This window comes from Trichomonas vaginalis, chromosome IV, assembly GCF_026262505.1.
Source record: "Trichomonas vaginalis G3 chromosome IV, whole genome shotgun sequence".
Lineage (NCBI taxonomy): Eukaryota > Parabasalia > Trichomonadida > Trichomonadidae > Trichomonas > Trichomonas vaginalis.
Window position 1 is genome coordinate 9,054,119 of NC_067206.1, and position 14,715 is coordinate 9,068,833.

General features: G+C 34.4%; 10 protein-coding genes and 2 pseudogenes across 12 annotated transcripts, besides 1 other annotated feature; 4 read left to right on the forward strand and 8 right to left on the reverse strand.

The window, feature by feature from the left end:
* TVAGG3_0056200 (organellar and viral DNA polymerase type B) lies at positions 1 to 488 on the forward strand (the record flags this gene model as incomplete). Its single annotated transcript, XM_051221204.1, has 1 exon — positions 1 to 488. A coding segment is annotated over one exon (488 nt), but the record flags the coding sequence as incomplete, so codon positions are not given.
* Positions 1 to 10,480: part of a mobile genetic element that runs on past the window's edge.
* TVAGG3_0056210 (organellar and viral DNA polymerase type B) lies at positions 595 to 915 on the forward strand (the record flags this gene model as incomplete). The annotated part of the gene is made up of 1 exon (XM_051221205.1): positions 595 to 915. One exon carries the CDS (start codon positions 595 to 597, stop codon positions 913 to 915), a length of 321 nt encoding a protein of 106 aa, XP_051106191.1.
* On the forward strand, positions 1,667 to 2,077 carry TVAGG3_0056220 (organellar and viral DNA polymerase type B; the record flags this gene model as incomplete). Its single annotated transcript, XM_051221206.1, has 1 exon — positions 1,667 to 2,077. One exon carries the CDS (start codon positions 1,667 to 1,669, stop codon positions 2,075 to 2,077), a length of 411 nt encoding a protein of 136 aa, XP_051106192.1.
* Positions 2,576 to 3,379, forward strand: TVAGG3_0056230 (KilA, N-terminal/APSES-type HTH, DNA-binding family; the record flags this gene model as incomplete). The annotated part of the gene is made up of 1 exon (XM_051221207.1): positions 2,576 to 3,379. One exon carries the CDS (start codon positions 2,576 to 2,578, stop codon positions 3,377 to 3,379), a length of 804 nt encoding a protein of 267 aa, XP_051106193.1.
* On the reverse strand, positions 3,852 to 4,547 carry TVAGG3_0056240 (protein of unknown function, DUF4106 family; the record flags this gene model as incomplete). The annotated part of the gene is made up of 1 exon (XM_051221208.1): positions 3,852 to 4,547. One exon carries the CDS (start codon positions 4,545 to 4,547, stop codon positions 3,852 to 3,854), a length of 696 nt encoding a protein of 231 aa, XP_051106194.1.
* Positions 5,336 to 5,666, reverse strand: TVAGG3_0056250 (protein of unknown function, DUF4108 family; the record flags this gene model as incomplete). The annotated part of the gene is made up of 1 exon (XM_051221209.1): positions 5,336 to 5,666. A coding segment is annotated over one exon (331 nt), but the record flags the coding sequence as incomplete, so codon positions are not given.
* TVAGG3_0056260 (uncharacterized protein) lies at positions 5,702 to 6,337 on the reverse strand (the record flags this gene model as incomplete). Its single annotated transcript, XM_051221210.1, has 1 exon — positions 5,702 to 6,337. The coding sequence occupies one exon, from the start codon at positions 6,335 to 6,337 to the stop codon at positions 5,702 to 5,704; it is 636 nt and encodes a 211-aa protein (XP_051106196.1).
* TVAGG3_0056270 (uncharacterized protein) lies at positions 6,969 to 7,766 on the reverse strand (the record flags this gene model as incomplete). Its single annotated transcript, XM_051221211.1, has 1 exon — positions 6,969 to 7,766. One exon carries the CDS (start codon positions 7,764 to 7,766, stop codon positions 6,969 to 6,971), a length of 798 nt encoding a protein of 265 aa, XP_051106197.1.
* On the reverse strand, positions 8,014 to 8,289 carry TVAGG3_0056280 (protein of unknown function, DUF4106 family; the record flags this gene model as incomplete). The annotated part of the gene is made up of 1 exon (XM_051221212.1): positions 8,014 to 8,289. One exon carries the CDS (start codon positions 8,287 to 8,289, stop codon positions 8,014 to 8,016), a length of 276 nt encoding a protein of 91 aa, XP_051106198.1.
* Positions 8,927 to 9,264, reverse strand: TVAGG3_0056290 (annotated as a pseudogene). The gene has a single exon. A coding segment is annotated over exon 1 (338 nt).
* Positions 10,481 to 12,007: 1,527 nt separating the features above from the next.
* TVAGG3_0056300 lies at positions 12,008 to 12,961 on the reverse strand (annotated as a pseudogene). The gene has a single exon. A coding segment is annotated over exon 1 (954 nt).
* A 137-nt stretch (positions 12,962 to 13,098) lies between these two features.
* Positions 13,099 to 13,807, reverse strand: TVAGG3_0056310 (protein of unknown function, DUF4106 family; the record flags this gene model as incomplete). The annotated part of the gene is made up of 1 exon (XM_051221213.1): positions 13,099 to 13,807. A coding segment is annotated over one exon (709 nt), but the record flags the coding sequence as incomplete, so codon positions are not given.
* Between the last annotated feature and the right edge of the window lie 908 nt (positions 13,808 to 14,715).

Sequence of the window (14,715 nt, forward strand, 5' to 3'; positions counted from 1 at the left end):
ATGTTAGCAACAACAGCACCAAACTCGTTAGTCATGAATCCTACGTCAATGTTGGTAGAAATGAAAAGCTTCATTCCTTCTTCATATACTTTTGAAACAAAAATCCAGAAGATAAAGCAAGAACTTTTAACAAATAATTTAGACTGTAGTGCGAAAGATGAAACAAATGAACAGTATCTTTATGAAATGCAGGACATTATTGACCATTTACCTAAACTTCCTGAAATACAACAACAAAAACTCACTATTCCTGAATTCGATGAAATTGAAGTCAAACCAACTGACTCAGTAGAAATAAAGAAGTTCATACGTAAGGTAAACTATGAGTTTCTTGGATTTCATTGCAACCACAAAGTCATGGACAAAGACTGCGACATGTTATATAAGAACATCTCTGACATATATAAATCTGGTGAGTTTAAGACCTACGACAACTTTGTTTCGTTAGTTGCTGAATGTGTATGGCAGATAAGAGATAAAGATAGAAGAGGTAAGGTATGGAACGAACAAATAAAACCAGCAACTTTTGAGTTAAAGAAAACCATTGACGCCTTAGTTGTTTTAGCAGGTAAGGTTTCAGAATATAACGCAAAAATGAACCCACAATGTTCTAAATGTAAAGCAGCAATGAGGAAATATAACTACTCCGTCAAAGAGATAGAACGTATGAGAAACGACTATGCTGACTTAAAGAAAGAAGAAGAGAAACCAGCAGAAGATAAAATGGACATGTTAGCATTTCTGAACAAAAACTATCCAACAGCTGACGATTTCCTTCTTTCAGATGTCAAGAAGAAATATAAAGAAACATTCGGCATTGTTAAAACATTCGATGTACTGACAGAGGAAATCGAAGCCACAAAACTGTTTAGGATTTCAAATATACATCGTACAATTCATGTAAAACGCTTATAAAATAACAGGTGAGAAAAGAGGTGAAAAAACAGGTGAAATCTCACCTCTTCACCTAAACATTATTTTTTGCTGAATTCCGTATGAAATTTCATGAGTTTTGTGTGTTTTAGACCATGTTAGAAAACATGTTAGAAAACATGTTAGATCTAACATTCTAACATAAACATTATTTTTATTGAATTCCGTATGAAATTTCATGAGTTTTGTGTGTTTTAGACCATGTTAGAAAAGAGGTTAGAAAAGAGGTTAGATCTAACATTCTAACATAAACATTATTTTTATTGAATTCCGTATGAAATTTCATGAGTTTTGTGTGTTTTAGACCATGTTAGAAAACATGTTAGAAAACATGTTAGATCTAACATTCTAACATAAACATTATTTTTGCTGAAAAATGACCAAATTTCATGAATTTCCTCATAAGATTGCTACCCTCGAAAAACCGAGGATAGAGATTCCGTATGAAAATCATGAATTTCCTTAAGATAGAAAAAATAAAGTTAGTTTTATTTTATTTATTTTTTTTATTTTGTATGTAAGAACAGAAATGTTAAAGGTTGAGTTTGAAACAGTTAAAAAGATAGACAATGAGACCAAAATAGTTAGAATAGGTGATTTAAACGTAAGATACTCAAAGAAATACAAAAAATATTCTTTGTCAGACATTTTAACACTATCTGAAAAGAAAACATCCCACGACTGGGTTAAAAATGCTTCTACTCAGAAAATTTTGACAAAAAATCCTGAGCTTATGATATCGGTAAGATTCTATGGAACAAGAGCATATCTCATCGACAAAAGTCTTATACCAGTAGTTTTGTTCTGGATTGACCCAGTTGTTGGATATAATTTCATAACATATGGTTCATTCGATACGGAACGTTGCAGTGAAGGCTTACTTTACATCGTTCAGAAACCAAAGGACTTCAATACGAAGAGATATAAGATAGGAAGAACATTTAATATAACTCAAAGATATGACAGTATAGTCAATAGAGTTAAGGTTGTGTTTGTTAATGATATGAGAGCTGCTGAAACAGAACTACTTGAAAAGTTTGAGAAAATGTATGGTGCTCCCACGAAAGGTAAAGAAACGTTTGAAGTAGATGAGATAGATAGTGCTATAAAATTATTTGACGAAGTTGCTGAAAAATACATGTAAAGCGTTTATTTTTGGTCTTTTGTGAAAGTCAAAGACGATATGTACCAAATGCAAAGTATTTTGACAGCATGTTATGCTCCAGATACTAAGCTTCCTAAAGACTGGTTTAGGAACCAAAGCACACAAGAACTTTTGAGTGAAATTTCTCTAGACCGAGAAAAAACGTAGTCGCCAAAACTCTATGAAAATCGTGAAGAACAGCGACTACGGAAAAAACCGTAGTCGCCAAAACTCTATGAAAACAGTGAAGAACAGCGAGTAGGGAAAAAACCCCAGTCGCCAAAACTCTATGAAAATCGTGAAAAATTGCCAAACGGTTTGAGAGGATATTATGTACATAGACTTCTTGTAAATGCTGTAGCAATGTGGGCTTCGCCTCTTCACCTAAAATATATTTTTATTGAATTCAGCAACAAAAATCATGAATTTCCTTAAGATAGAAAAAATAAAGTTAGTTTTATTTTTATTTATTTTTTTATTTTGTATGTAAAGACAGATATGTCAACATCAGAGAACACAACAACTGCTATCGTTCATGAAGCTATAAATGAAGAATACGAGTACATACAGTTTAACAAACAGTTACGTCTCATTCGTTCGGTCAAAGACGATATGTACCAAATGCAAAGTATTTTGACAGCATGTTTTGCTCCAGATACTAAGAAACCACAAGATTGGTTTAGGAACCAAAGCACACAAGAACTTTTGAGTGAAATTTCTCTAGACCGAGAAAAACCGGTCTTGCCTAAAACACATGAAAATCGTGAAAAATTGCCAAATGGTTTGAGAGGTTGGTATGTACATAGACTTCTTGTAAATGCTGTTGCAATGTGGGCTTCACCTCGTTATGCTTGGTATATTTACAGACTTCTTGACGAAATTCATAGACAAGAACGTGAAGAGCTAGAGAACAAGCTTGAAGCAAAAGACAAAAGCATTCAGAAAAGAATACCACGTTCGGTACCAAAAGGTAAGGAAAAGAACTATAAGTATATGATTTATACTGAAGAGATGGAAAATGAAGAAGACAGAGATATGGTTATGTTGCATTTAGTCAGAAGAAACAACAAAAGCTTTTACGACCTTGCTAAGATTTACAAATCTGACAGAAATTGGTTCTATCGCGAAAACTTACCGATTTCAATGACCCCGAATGAACAAGTTAAACAAATAGTTCAAGATACTTTACCTCAAACACACTATGATATTAAAGGTTGTACAATTCTTACATTCAAAGAAGATTTGCCATTGTTAAAGGAAAAAATAACAGAGTATTTTGACAACTTCAAACAAGCAGAGTAGATGAACCATTTATTTTTCAAGCTTGACTTCAGATGGCTCAGGTAGCTCTATAAAGTAAATTGGCTTGTCAAATCCTTCTGGCATTCCGAGTCCTTCCATCCGACAGAAAAAGTTTTTCCCGACAACAGGAAGAACTCTTGCATCCGACAGGAAGAACTCTTGCATCCGACAGAAAAAGTTTTTCCCGACAACTGGAAGAACTCTTCCTTCCAACTGGAAAAATTTTTCCAGTTGTTCGTCCGTAAACCATTCAAATTTTCGAAATTTGAGAACTTTTTGGTCGAACTTCAGAAAAAGTTTTTCCTTCCGACAGAAAAATATTTTCCCGACAACTGGAAGAACTCTTGCATCCGACAGGAAGAACTCTTCCCGACAACAGGAAGAACTCTTCCATCCGACAGGAAGAACTCTTCCATCCGACAGGAAGAACTCTTCCATCCGACAGACTTACTAAGACTAAACTCTTTATTTTTCAAGCTTGACTTTTTACAATTTGAACTTTGTTTGCGTAGATATGAATTCTGAAAGAAGTATGAGGGTCTTGTATGACTTTGTACTTCTCCCATAGTTCATGTCTGTCAAACTTACCTGCCATGGACTCTTTCATAAGTTCCATGAAATCGTCTTCGGACAATCCGGGGAAAAGTATGATATCAGTAAGTATTCTTTTAACATCCTTACTTAAACTCTTTGCTGTCTGTACACATATTACGACTGAGATGTTAAAGTGTCTGAGCTTCTTAAGAATTCGACACATGTCTTGTTCTCTGTTCTTTAACAAAGGATGAGAAGCAAAGTCATCTAAGATAAGAAGACATCTATGAGGGTAAGTCTTCCAATCGTAAGATTGCAATTTCTTCGAAATGTATTCTATCTCTTTCTGTTTGTTTCTGAAGTGTTTCTTCTCTAATATTCTCTGCATTTCCTCATTTGGGTCTTTGAACTTAGAATTTATATACTCATTTATAGCATTGTACTTCAAAACTCTTCTTTGGTACTTCTTTATCCAATCTAACAACTCAGTATCCTTTATACATACTAACTTAGACTTCTTTATAATATCTTTGAACGAATTGACGGTTTGGTCAAATTGACCAGAAGTACTACAAATAACAACTAACTCATAGAATGGGTTCTTCTCATCTAGTTCTTGTTGTTGTGCAGCCATTTTAAGATAAGTGAAAGTCTTACCCGACCCAGGTGGTGCAATTAGACCTGTTATACCATTCTGAGCAAATAAGAACTTGTCATGTATGGGTTTTATCTGAGCATTTTCCAACTTCCTCTTTGTTCTTGTTTAAAACATTCTCAAATTTTTGTCAATGTCAGCAAACTTTTTTTCTAACATATTTTTAGAAAAATTAAAATTTTTATCTTTTTGAAAATGTCTAGTGATTTCGCTATCTATATTCGAGACAAACTTTTCGACTCTAAAACTTCTGTCGACCATAAAATCTTACATAGTGTAAACAAGAAAGGTGAATTTGTTCTAAAGTTCTGTTTCTGGGAATATGACAAGAACCATAAAACATTACAAAGAGCAGTCTTAAAATTTGTCAATGACAGACTTGTTGACAGAGATGACGCCGATTGGAAAGATGAAGTCCAACAAAAGTTCTTAGAATGCAAAGAAGGCACATGCGCTGTTCTTGAAGATGAAATAGAAAACAGAATAGAAGAGCTATTAAAGGACAAAGAACTTTTACATAAATATGGTTCTGAGAAATTTGACATAACTCCACCAGAAAAGAAGAAGAAAAGAAAAGAAAGAAAAGAAAGAAGAAAGAAAAGAAAGTAGAAGAGAAGAAAGAACCTGAACCAGTTCCAGAGAAGGTGAATATGACATGTAAAAATAAAATATTTATTTTTAGAACATTTCTGGGTCAATGTCAATGTTCTCTTCCTCTTTAGGAGCAAACACTGGCTTAGACTCTAAAATCTTTTTACCTAATTTACCTTGAACTTCAACTATCTTAGACTCATAATATTCATAGTCGTCTGCTTTCTTTGGTTCATAAGGTATAACAAGTTTGTATGCTTTGCCTTCTTTAAGGTTTGAGAACCTTCTGTCAAAATTTTCTTTGACTGTTAACAAACCTTCTATGTCTAAGTCTTCAAATTTCGCACCATTTTTAGTCACAATAGCAAACTTAACTGGTTCGATGTTCCAAACTTTGTCAAATGTAGACTTTTCAAAATGGTAGAAGTAAACATTCAAATATGTGAATGGGTCTAGTTCTTCTTTAAGTCCTGACATGTACTTGTTTACTGAGATGAATTTTGTCATCTTTTCTATCGGATAAAAAAATATTTTTTTAAAATTTACTCAGAAAAATTTTTCTTTGTATATACGCCGTTCTGTATGTCTAAAAGATTTTTGACATTTGCCAAGAATGTTCGTTTAGACGCTGTCATATAACCATACTCTTGACAATATTGTTTATATTCATCGTACAATGACCTTTCATCTAAACACTCAAAGTTAGTCTCATCTATAAACAGTTCATATACACTCTTGTTTGCTTCTAACAATGTTTGTCTCTCTTCGGTATATGGAATTTGTCTTGGATTGAACTTAGAAATATCTAATGTCATGAAATATGAGAACAAGTGGTTGTAAAAGTTAGGTGTCAAAGTTTCTGCTAAGTCGTCAAAATATTCTGTATCTTGCATATGAGAATCTGACGTTCTGACAACTACATATCTTCTGTCAGAACTTTCTAACTTCATCGGAACAGCATTGTTTGAAACCATAATGAAGTTTGCAACATTTTCACAAACTCTTTGGTCTTTATACTTTCTTTCAACAACTCCAACTTTGTCTGTTATAAGACTCTTCAAAGCATCTGAGTTCAAAACTTTTGTTGTATCTATACTTTGAAGTTCATTGCAAACTATAAGTTTCATGTTCTCTATTGAGGAGTTAAACTTGCCACAGATGTTTTCTAAGTTTGTCATATTAGGGTTCGAATAACCTTCTAACAGTTTGCATAAGATATCTGTAAAGAATGTGTTCTTACCTGTTCCTTGTTTTCCAATTATAATGAGAGCAGTTTCATTTTTAGCACTTGGATGTTGTAAGATGTTTTGCAAACCAACATAAGATATACTCATAGACTCTTTCGTTTCCATTGCATATAATTTCTTTGACATGGTCTAACCAAGCTTCTATAATATTTTCTTTCCATTCTACTTGTTCGTATTTATATCCAGTGAAGATAGAATAGAAGTTTGGAGAAGGTGTATAGAACTTTATACCACGAACTGAAAAATCTTCAAGTTTAGACAATAAGATATCCCAAGCATCTAACATCTTCATGCCAACTTGTACAACTTTTATTTTCTTAAGTTTCTGTCTACATTCTTGTTCTGAAACTATTGTCGCTTTAGGTTTGTTAAAGACAACATCCCATTCTTTCATAACATAACATTCTGGGGCAGAGTCGACATAAATGACTAAACGTTTCAAATTCTCGACTGCTTTGTTATAGTCTCGAAATGGACACATATTTCTGAATGCTTGGAAGTCATAAAAATCTGAAACATCTATTCTGTACATTTTTATAAAAATAAAAAAAAATATTTTTTTTTATTCTTGACTTTGTTGTTGCATTTGTTGCATTTGTTGTTCTTGAGCTATTTGTTGTTGAAGTTGTTCTTGTAATACAATACTTTCACCAGTTGCATCTTCCAATTCGAAACTTTCTGCCGTCATTGACAAATACATAGGACATAAAAGTTTTACAGGAACAAAGTTTGCGTCAACTAATGTCAACGTTATACTTGCCAAAGTGTTTGAGTTCACTAAGGTTGAAAATTCTGCATTCGAATGAACAATAGGCAAACCAGCAGAGAAAGTGTTGTTTATACGCATGAGTATCTTTTGGTCATAGTAGTTTCTGTCGACATTCGAATAGCACTTTGAACCTAAGTTTGAAACAATATATAAAATAGGTGTACTTAAAGTCAATGGAACAGACATTCCTTGTATGACACCTTTTCCTGTTATAGGAAACTGTTGGTAGTAAAAACCAGATATAAGTTTTGTATTATAGCTCATATCGTTTATACTAAACTCAGTCGGACATCCAAACATAATGAAACCTGCTCTAGTTGCAGCACATGTTACATCCGTCCTTAAAGTATTAAATAAGTCAACAAAACCTGTTGGTGGTATATCTGAGTAAGTATCTTCAAAGGAGTATTTTTTACCATTCACAACAATAAAGTCTTCTGGTGTCAAAAGAGCAAAACAGGCTTTAGTCGTCATTGTGTTTAAGGTTAGTTTACAATATCGTCCTTGAGGACTTTGTAAGTTTGTTGTTATAGAATTATATGACTCAGGGTTTTTAGTCGTAATAGTATAAACCATTATATCTTCTGCCATTTATATATATTTAAAAGTTTTTCTGAAAGTGGAGAAGAACTTCATCTAAACTTTCACATGGCGTTTCTTGAAGTTCTCTGTCTAAGAAGTTCAAATATTTTGTAAAGACATAGAACTTTCCTTTGTCTACACGAACAAACAAAACAGGGTCTTTCATATCGTTCAAAAGTGTGTAAAGTCCTTTACATGAAATAAAGTCTATATTATTTTTCTTCAAACATCTTTCAAGAAGTTTTGACATTTTTACTTAGCAAATAAATTTTAATGAAATGTTGTGGTCGTCAAATATTTTTATAACGTCTGGGAAACTATACTTTAAGTTCAACGTTTCACCTCCTTTCATAACGTATATCTTGTCAATGACATTATATGAAACACCACAGCAACTAATGTCGGGTTCTATTTCTTTGATGTTTATATCGTCTGCCTCTGTCAAAAGTTTCAATAGTTCTTTCAAAACTTCATGAGGTGCAATGACATATGAGTTCACTTTTACAGGGTTGTGCTCAACCAAGTTTAACATTATACCTAAAGCTTGACAAATCTTCTCCTGAGTTTGAAGTTTGTCTTTAAGTTGTTGGTAGTCATTTCGAATATCTGCAACAGAACTTAAGTCTCTGCTAACTTCAGGATATGTTGGTTGTTCTTTTACAGGAACAATTGTTATACCACCATTCGTTTCGTATGGTTTCCCCACTTCAACATCTCTTTCTTTGACATTGACAATAACACTTTGACTGTTTGTTTGAGTTGGTGAATTTAACTTCACATCTGCCACCGCCATTAAACCTTTTGAAACACTTACGCTTCTATTTTTCGGAAATGACATTTTACTTAGAATAAAAAGATGGACGTATTTGAGTATCTCTTCGAATTGAAGCAAAACAAAGTTTACACACACAAACAATACAAATACATTGACAGAATAGTTCTTTATACAAACAATGGTAAATGTTATAGAATAGCAGTCTTTGCTGAACCAAAATATTTTCATAAAGCAAAGAAAGTTGGTATAACCGAGATGGTGAAAGTTCTTGAAGCAGACAAAAATATAACAACAAAACTGACCGATATTTCTAAAGGTAAGTTTATAATACAATACTACGTCAAAACTGGCGTACTGTCAATATTTGACGGAGAGAAGTCAGTTCAAGAACAACTTACTGACCTGCTGCCAAAATCTGCTCGATGGAAGCTGTCGTTATACCAATCTGAGGAGCCCCAGCAGGTTTCATCGAACGAATCTTCAAAGAGCATCTTCCGTGAAAAGTGCTATTGGTTTTGTAAACTTCTTTGCTCTCAGTTCATCTGGACCGTCTCTGTCACCAGTATATTGTATTTGTACAGTACCAACAGTTGAAATACCACCCATAAAGTCTTCTGAGTCAGCAAATGGAATGCCAAGCCAAAAGTTTGAACGGTCTCCATTTGTATATTGAGTTTTTTGAGCTCCTGTATGGGTCCATACTTTCACATATGGCATAATAGAACTTTGCATTTCAGGGTTAATGGTTGTTGTGAAGTTGTTGTTAAAGTTCATAGCATCTAATGTCAAGTTGTATGACCTCATATCCTCAACTGTAGAATATTCTTCTCTTGGATAATATTTGCCATCTATGTTTATATGATATTTAATACCGGGGTTGTAGAAACAAGAATAGTCATTTATAGTTCGTCTGAACAGTAACAAACATAGTATCTGCATGTTTCATTGCAGTTGTTAAAGCAATATCTGTTCTTGCACCTGGGTCAGCACTTTGGTTTTCCAACTTCACCTGCAAAGTCTTTGACAGATATTTGGTGTATAGGGAACATAAGTGGAACTGCAATATATTTGGCAGCTAAAGCATTTGAAATATCTGGGTCCAACATATAGACTGCAAGTCTGCTTTCTATTCTCTTGCATTCAAATTTTTCGCATGTGAACTTAACTGGGTCCCAAGCATCTCCAGCAGCATTGAAATAATAGTTTACTTCAGTGTTGAGGTTTGAGAAACCAAAGTCTAAGTCAACTTTGTTTTTGCAAAAGTCGGCGAATGACATTTTATTTGTTCCCACTACTTCTGTAAGAGTGAATGGGTCTTGTGTTGGTGCAATGACTAAGTTATTTTTGCTTGGAGTAAGTTCGATAGAAATTTTTCCTGCCCAGTTTGGCAAGTATCTTAAAAACCTGAAGATGAGGAAAGATGACAAAGGAACTCTAAGTTTCAGTTTTACTTTAGTGACAGCATTTCCATCTGAACCAGAAAGGTTAACATAAACTCCTGGAACGTTAGGGTCAAGTCTTCTTATTTTCTCAATAGTTGCATACTGGTCTGTTTGTTCTCTAGCTTGTGGTTGTACTGAGTTTCTCAAAGCGAACCATTCATAGTTTGCCCATGTTACTGTTTGAACTAAGTCAGAGTTAGAATATATCTTATATCCCATGAAAACTTCTGGAGCATATTGGTATCCGACATAGAAAATTCCATTGCAACCTTTCTTGTCAGACAACTTGGCAGAAGGTTTTATTTCATGTCTTGTTCCACGTATAAGAAAGAGTTGTCAATAGAAATTATATGAAACCTGTCGCAAGCAATATCTACTGTTGTTGAAGAACCTTCTCCAAACTCACCTACGTTTCCATAAGAAACAGCAGTTGTATATTCGTAAGTTCCAGGAACTATTTCTGACCTTCTAATGGCATTGTCGCATTCGTTATACCATTCGGAAACATTTCCATTCATGGCATCCAAAACTGTTGGCGTTATATTCTGAGCGGCGTACATTTCATATGAGTAAAAATATAGAATAGTTGGATTTATATGTCATAATAGAACCCACTCCGACCAAGCTTTACTTTCTTCCTGACTGAGTTTTTAACTCTTCTTTTTCCTTCATTGCCCTCTGCTTGAAGTTGTTGCATCTTTGCATTATGTTCATCTAGTATGTTGTAAATTTCCCATGTCCTTTTTGCCTTTGGGCTCTGGTCGCCCATCTCAGGTAACCTATATCCTAGAAAGAGTTTGTCATAGGTCTGTATTTGAGTCTTCGCGTATTGTTTGCATGACTCTTTCCTGAGTTTCCGGTTCAAGCTCTTCAAACAGTGCCTGTCCATATGGAATATGCTCGTTTCCAAATATATGTTTTTGTAGCCATTCTGGTTTCTTTCCATGTTACCAACAATATCTTTTGTGAATGGGAAAAGCTTTTACCCAATCTTTCAGTCTTGCGTCGTTTATTTCTGTAGTTGGTTTTATTTTGTCAAGGAACATGTTTTTCAATACTAACATTTCATTTGGTACTGTCCTTTAGTTTTCTTAAATATTCATCCCTTCTCGGTTCATTGTCTGCAAAGTAAGTTTTTATGACATTTTGTAAACTTTCGTTTGCAAGGTCATGTACAATAGGTTCTTCTTCTTCTTCGCTCTCCCTAACTTTCTTTCTAAACTCTTCACCAAATATACCATCTCTATGGTTCTGTGTAGTTCTTTGAGATAAATGTTCTAGAACGTCAGGTGTTATATTTCCATCAGCCATGTTCATTTCATACTGGTTCAAAATATCTGCATCTTTCATATCTTTCAATGGCATTAAAGCCGCGCTGAAAATACCAGCTATATCTGGTTCACCATTCACTTCCATTGCGTCTACAACTTCTTGGAATTGTGGTTGTAAGTTTATGAACCACCTATCCGGATTAGCTTTATGACCCCATCTCATTGTAGTTCCATCGTCTGCAGAAACAAAAGTAGGTTTGTTTCCATCTTGGTTAGGTTCTGAATGAACTTTAAACAATGTTTCATTTCTATATGTTTTCTTGAAATTTAACCTTTTATTTTCACCGAGTTCATCCAAAGATTGAACGTTAAATGCTCGTAAGTAAAAAGGGTTGTTGTATTTGTGTACATTTTCTTTCAGTACTTTCATTCTATGCTGAATATTTTCATCTGGTGTTGGAGTCTTTTGTATGTCGGCAAACATTTTTCGATATTCTTCTACTATGTCAGCCGAATCTTTCTTAGACTCTTGGAAAGATTCCATATTCACCTCATGCTCTTGTTGAGGGTCAAGATTTTTCGGCTGTTCCAAATCTTCATCTAGTTCTGTGAAGTTAGTTTCCAAAGGAAGGACTTGTTCGTTTCCTTCAGGCTCTTCTAGCTGTTGTTGCTGAACTATTTCTTCCATGTCTGGTTGTATCTGAACTTCTTCCTGTGGAGTTTCTTGTACCTCATCTGCTGGCATTTCATATATTCCGAGACCGTTTTTCAACAATTTCCCTATCTACGTCATCCGCATTCATAAGCTTTTGTTCTTCGTTCCGTCTCTATTTTTTACGCGTTTCATGACGAAAGTTGAATTGTCATTTAGCTCTGACATCAAATATCTCGGAGTAAATTCATCCATGTCATTTGGATGATATGCTATTAAATCATATCCCTTAGCGAGCTTGTATTTTCCAGGTTTTGAGATTATATCCGTTTTGGTGCTGAGCCATAAAGCTAAATAGGTTCGGGTCAGTATTTCCATCCTTGAACTTTCCAATAGCTTCTTTATATCTGTCACTAAAGTCAACAGTATCTGGGAAACCACACTCTTCTTTAAGCATTTTTAAGAATTCTTGGTTTCCTTGTTCTCTACTTCTTTTATGTCCTTGCTCTGTTTGTGGTTGTTGTTGTGCAGGGTTTTGAACTGTTGGTTGCTGTGCTGGTTGTTGTTTGGTTGTTGTGCTGGTTGTGGAGGTGGTTGTTGTGCTGGTTGTTGTGTTGGTTGTTGTGTTGGTTGTTGTGTTGGTTTTGGTGCATGCCTGTGTCTGTGTCCATGTGACGATGTAAATGTTTTAGGTAGTCCTGGTGCAGGTGCTTCTCTCTTGGAGGGTTTTGTGGTATATAAGTTCCACCAGCTGGCACATATGTTCCATCTGCAGCGTAATGTCCTACCTGACTTTTCGTTTTTAAGAAAGCATTTACTAGGTCTGTTTTGGTCTGTTGTAACTCTTTTTTCCGACTTTCCACAACAGTTGCTCTAACGGCGTCATAGGCACTTTGAACTGCCTGTCTCGTTGCTGCATCTGTTATTTTCGTCATATTTTGTGCTACTTCTCTTAACTCGTTGTCGAAACCTTCAGACTTCAGTTTCTTTCCAGATGAGAAGTCGTTCACTAGTTTCACCTTACTATGAAGAGCTTCGAAGGCGTTCTTAAAGTCAGCATTCATTAAAGCTTCATTTGAACTGTCTTCATCCGCTTGTATTTTTGTCCTTATTGACCCTATAAGTTGGGCTGCTTTAGCGTTGGCTTGGGCATCTAACCAGTCATTATTAGCTTTTATATATTCTGCGCTTTTCATTGCCTTTTGCATGGCTGCGTCGTTATTTTTACTTTCTTGTGCTAAGTTTTCATACTGTACGGTTTGGTTTTGCAACTGTAAAAGTTTTTCTGCCTTTACATTTGCTTCAACTTCTTTTTTATACTCATCGCTATCCATATATGTCTTCAGGGCTTTTTGTTTTATTTCTTCATCTTTCAGTACTTTATATTGAGTAGTATGGTTTTTCAAATTTATAACATCTTGTTCCATTTTTGCTACTTCTGCTGCTTTTTCTGACACTTTTTTCGCATATTCCTCTGTACTTAGTTCTTTCAGTTGTTCTTCTTTCTTCTTTTTCTCTACGTTTAACTCATTGAGTTTCTTTGTGTGTCTGTCATATTCTAGTTTCTTTTCGTTTTCACTTATTTGTTTCTGTATGTCTATGTTTGACTTTTTGACATCTGATATTTGATTTTTGAGTGAACTCAAATTCATTTGACTTTGAGGGTTATAAGCTGTTCCGTCTGCAGCTCCACCATAGCCTGCCATTTTCGCTAAAAGTGCCGCTCTTAAACCTCCACTCTGTGCACCAAAAACTCGGTTTAAAAGCATAGGATTGCTTGACATTTGTTGCAACATAGTGGGGTCATTCATTATTTGTTGTTGCAACTGTTGTTGTGGTGTCAGTTTTACTATTGGATGTTTCAATGCTCTCTTCCTCTTACGTATATTCTTACGTAGCTTACGTGGCATTTTAAGTGAAGTTAAAAAGCGGTTTTTGACAGATGTTTATATGACACTTTCTCCGGTTTATAGGACCTCTCTCATATTCTATCTTGTCATGATTTCATCGTATATGTTTTGTCAAGACTTCTTCGTCAATGTTTTGTTGAGATTTCTTCGTAATGAGCGTAAATCAGACAAAAATAATGTTTATGTTAGAATGTTAGATCTAACACCTTTTCTAACATGTTTTCTAACATCGTAGAAAACTCATGAATTTCATCGTATATGTTTTGTCAAGTTCTTCTTCATCTAATTTCTCATGAACTTTCTTGTCTATGTTTTGTCAAGTTCTTCTTCATCTAATTTCTCATGAACTTTCTTGTCTATGTTTTGTCAAAACTTTCTTGTCTATGTTTTGTCGAAACATTTACGATGAAATCATGAAAATTCATGAAAATTCATGAAAATTCATGAGGTGAGAAAACATGTTAGAAAAGGTGTTAGATCTAACATTCTAACATAAACATTATTTTTGGGTCATTTACGCTCATTACGAAGAAGTCTTGACAAAACATTTACGAAGAAGTCTTGACAAAACATTTACGAAGAAGTCTTGACAAAACATTTACGAAGAAATTCATGAGTTTTCTACTATGTTAGAAAACATGTTAGAAAAGGTGTTAGATCTAACATTCTAACATAAACATTATTTTTGGGTCATTTACGCTCATTACGAAGAAGTCTTGACAAAACATTTACGATGAAGAAGTTTCGACAAAACATTTACGAAGAAGTCTTGACAAAACATTTACGAAGAAGTCTTGACAAAACATTTACGAAGAAGTCTTGACAAAACATTTACGTTCATGTTTGACAAAACATATACGATGAAATTCATGAGTTTTCTACGATGTTAGAAAACATGTTAGAAAAGG